This window comes from Galeopterus variegatus, unplaced genomic scaffold (genome assembly GCF_000696425.1).
Source record: "Galeopterus variegatus unplaced genomic scaffold, G_variegatus-3.0.2 Scaffold889, whole genome shotgun sequence".
Lineage (NCBI taxonomy): Eukaryota > Metazoa > Chordata > Mammalia > Dermoptera > Cynocephalidae > Galeopterus > Galeopterus variegatus.
In genome coordinates, this window is record NW_007727000.1 from 67,262 (window position 1) to 70,328 (window position 3,067).

The following is a 3,067-nucleotide window of genomic DNA, read 5'->3' on the forward strand; positions in this document are numbered from 1 at the left end:
GCCCTTAAACATTTTTTTTAAAAAAAGGAAAATACATCGCCTCTGTCTCCCTAGAAAAAGAGAGAAGCACCTGGACAGACAAGAGCCACAGGATCGGCCTCCACCATCGTCCCAACAGGGAGGGGCTCAGATGTTTCCTTCCTCACCACTCCCACCCCCGCCGCTCTCCAGGGCCAGGAAATGCCCGTCTTAGCCGGGAGGAAAGCAGACGGGCATCCTAAATCCATGCTGGCTTTTTAGGGTGTTCCTAAGACCCCAAACCTGACTGTGCCATCTTCTGCTAAAGGCCCCATAATCCATCCCCCAAAGGCTGCAGGGGCTAAGACAGGCTGCAGGCCAGGGGACGGGTCCCTCTGCGCTCCCCCACACGCCCTCTGCGTACCCATCTCTCAACGCCCCCGCCCTCTCGTTTCCACGGCTCCCCAGATGTCTCCATCCGTGAACCCTCACCCTGCACCCAGCTCAGAAGCACCTCCTCATGGACTCTAGTCCCCAGTCAGCTCCCAGGGCCACCAGACCCTCCTGGGGCCTCAGGGGCACATCGCACACCTGTCCTCAGGTGGCCACCAGCCCTGAAGTCTGGAGCAGAGCGAAAAGAAGAGGACCTGCCACCATGGTAGGTCCACCCACTTGCTGCTACTCCCTCACTGGGCAAAGCTGCTACTGACCTGGGTTTGCAGGTGCAGGAAGGGCATCGGCCACCTTGCGAGTCTTTCTCCGGAGCGCTGGCGAGCAGGCCGTGGAGAGGCGGGAGGCACTGGAGGGTGCCGAGGTGCCCAGGGAAGCACAGCTCGCCTGCCACTGCGCCTGGGCCCGGATCTTGTCTCTCAGCTGCTCCAGCCGCGGGTCGCTCCTCCTGGGCTGTCGCTGGGGCCTCAGCACCTGGGGCAGCCTCTCCTTCCAGGGCCCATGGGGAGGCACGCATGACTCGTGGCCCCCCGAGGAGCCAGAGAGGCGGCCTGATGACACAGAGCTGTCGCCATCCCTGGCCTCCTGGCATGTGGACCACAGGGGGAGGCTGCAGGCCTTGCCCCCAGGGCCCAGTTCCTCAGTGTAGTCAGACCAGGACACATGGGGAACAGCCCGGAGCACATCCAGCTGCTGGGAGGGCCGGGGCCAACTCAGGGCAGCCATGAGGTCATCGACAGCCACAGGCAGACAGAGCCCATCTTCCCTGGGGAGAGCACAGCAGGCGTGTGGTCAGTGGGGAGGCCCAGCAGTGCTGGGCAGAGCTTCTCAGACCACACCCCACCATCCCTGGCACCCCATGCTCTCCGATTCTTCTGTCTCAGAATACCCACCATCTGGGAAGGATGCAAGGGACCAGTAAAACATCACATGGACGTGCTGTGACATTCCCTCTCAGATCCTGACCACACCCCACTGAAGTGGGTACTGTGATCAGCCCAATTTACAGATGGGAAAATCAAGTCTCAGAGAGACCAGGCCACCTGCCCAAAGGCATGTAGCAGAGGCAGGGACCCAGGCACTCTGAACCCCACACCCCCACTCCTCACCCGGGATCAACCGCCCTCCGGGGGGAGGGGTGGCAGCCTCTGGCAGCGTCGAGCTGACCCCGGGTGCACTAACGCACTCTCCCAAGTCCACACAAACGCTACCTGGGCACGGCACCGACCTTCCCATCGGCTGGTCTCCCCACGGGCCCATGGGAGAAGAGGCCCTGCCTCTGGCTATCTTTAGAGCAGGGCTGGAGCGTTTCCCCCTGGCGGGTGGGCAGCATGCCCATGACCAAGGTCGGCATGACCACATGACAGAGGCGGGCGAGGATTGGGGGGTGAGCCCCAGGCACTGCCCTGCCCCAGGTCTGGGGGTGCTTTCACATGACAGCCTCAGGGGCGACAGCCTCAAGGGCTACAGCCTGGCATCCATCAGTGCTCAGACGGCCAGGTTGCTGCCTGCTCCGCCTGCCCACCTGTGCTGTCCCCTGGTCCACAGTGAAAACCCTCAGGACGCTCATTGAAACTGGGGGCTGCTGGGCCCTGGGTTGGCAACAGCTGGGAGGCCTTCCTAATGAGCTGCCTTTCAGTGGGGTGGGAGAGGATTCCAGGTGGCCCCATGACAGCATAATAACCCCGTGTCACTCAGTGACAGAGCCTGAGGCCTAAAGTCCTGCTGAGCTCCGGGCAGCGCCCAGCCCCAGTCCTCCCTAGGCCACAGCAGGGCAGAGTGAGGGACTGGGGCTGGGGCGAGCTCTCCAGGGTCCAGGTTGGGCCTAACCCAAGGTTGGTGTCGGGCTCCAGGTTCAGTTCTGGGTGGGGTCAGCCTGGGAGCAGGTGGCAGGGGGGAGGAAGTCCAGCAGCAGGCACGGCCCCGGCCCTGACATTCCAACATGAAAACATCAGCACCTCTTCCAGCCTCTTCGGACTGGGTCTTGCCCCCAGAGAGCAGGCAGATACCAGGGGCCGCCCAGGGTGGGAGCCTGGGCTTGCTTCCTGGGCTCTGCGCACCCCAACGGACTTCCTGTCACTTTTGCAAGGATCCCAGCAGGACAGAGTGCTGGGGAGAACACTGGGTGTGTAATTGGATGGCCCTGGCTTCCGTGTGGTCCCCGGGAGGAGCGTGGACTCAAGCCCAGCTCCGTCTCCCCCCCCCGCCACCTGCGGTATTGTGAGCACCAGGTGAGCTCACTGCCGTGGGGACGGGGTAGCGGCACTCACAGGCGCAGGAGTGGTGGAGCCGATTAGAAATACTTAGTAGTTTTAGGAATTGACCAAAGGTGCTCCTTCCCAGAGAAAGGGGGTGTCTGCAGCAAAAGAGCCCTAATTCCAGGCAGGTGTAGAGAATGGAGAGCTGTCCTCAAGGCTTATTCTTATAAAGACCCCATCCTGGGGAACCGCAGGGCAGATGCCTGGCGACGCTGCCCAGGCCCAGCTCCATGCGCAGGGCAGAGGGCGCTCTGAGTCACACGGGGCCCTGGTCACCGGGGGCACAGCCGCTGGTGTCCACAGGTCAGACTCTGAGCCACCGGCAGCCACAGAGCAGAAGGAGGAGTCAGTCAGCTAAGGACAGTCCTTCCCAGAGCTGCCACCTCCGCCCCCACCAGCCG

At 62.6% G+C, this 3,067-nt stretch overlaps 1 protein-coding gene across 1 annotated transcript in view; it reads right to left on the reverse strand.

Annotated features, from left to right (window-relative positions):
• Positions 1 to 1,762, reverse strand: part of LOC103590874 — a 21,451-nt gene extending 19,689 nt beyond the window's left edge. The window contains exons 1-2 of the mRNA XM_008573204.1: positions 1,620 to 1,762; positions 669 to 1,174 (exon numbers count right to left, since the gene is read on the reverse strand). Of these exons, the coding sequence (XP_008571426.1) occupies positions 669 to 1,174; positions 1,620 to 1,762 (649 nt within the window). The remainder of the gene's footprint in view (positions 1 to 668; positions 1,175 to 1,619) is intronic.
• Between the last annotated feature and the right edge of the window lie 1,305 nt (positions 1,763 to 3,067).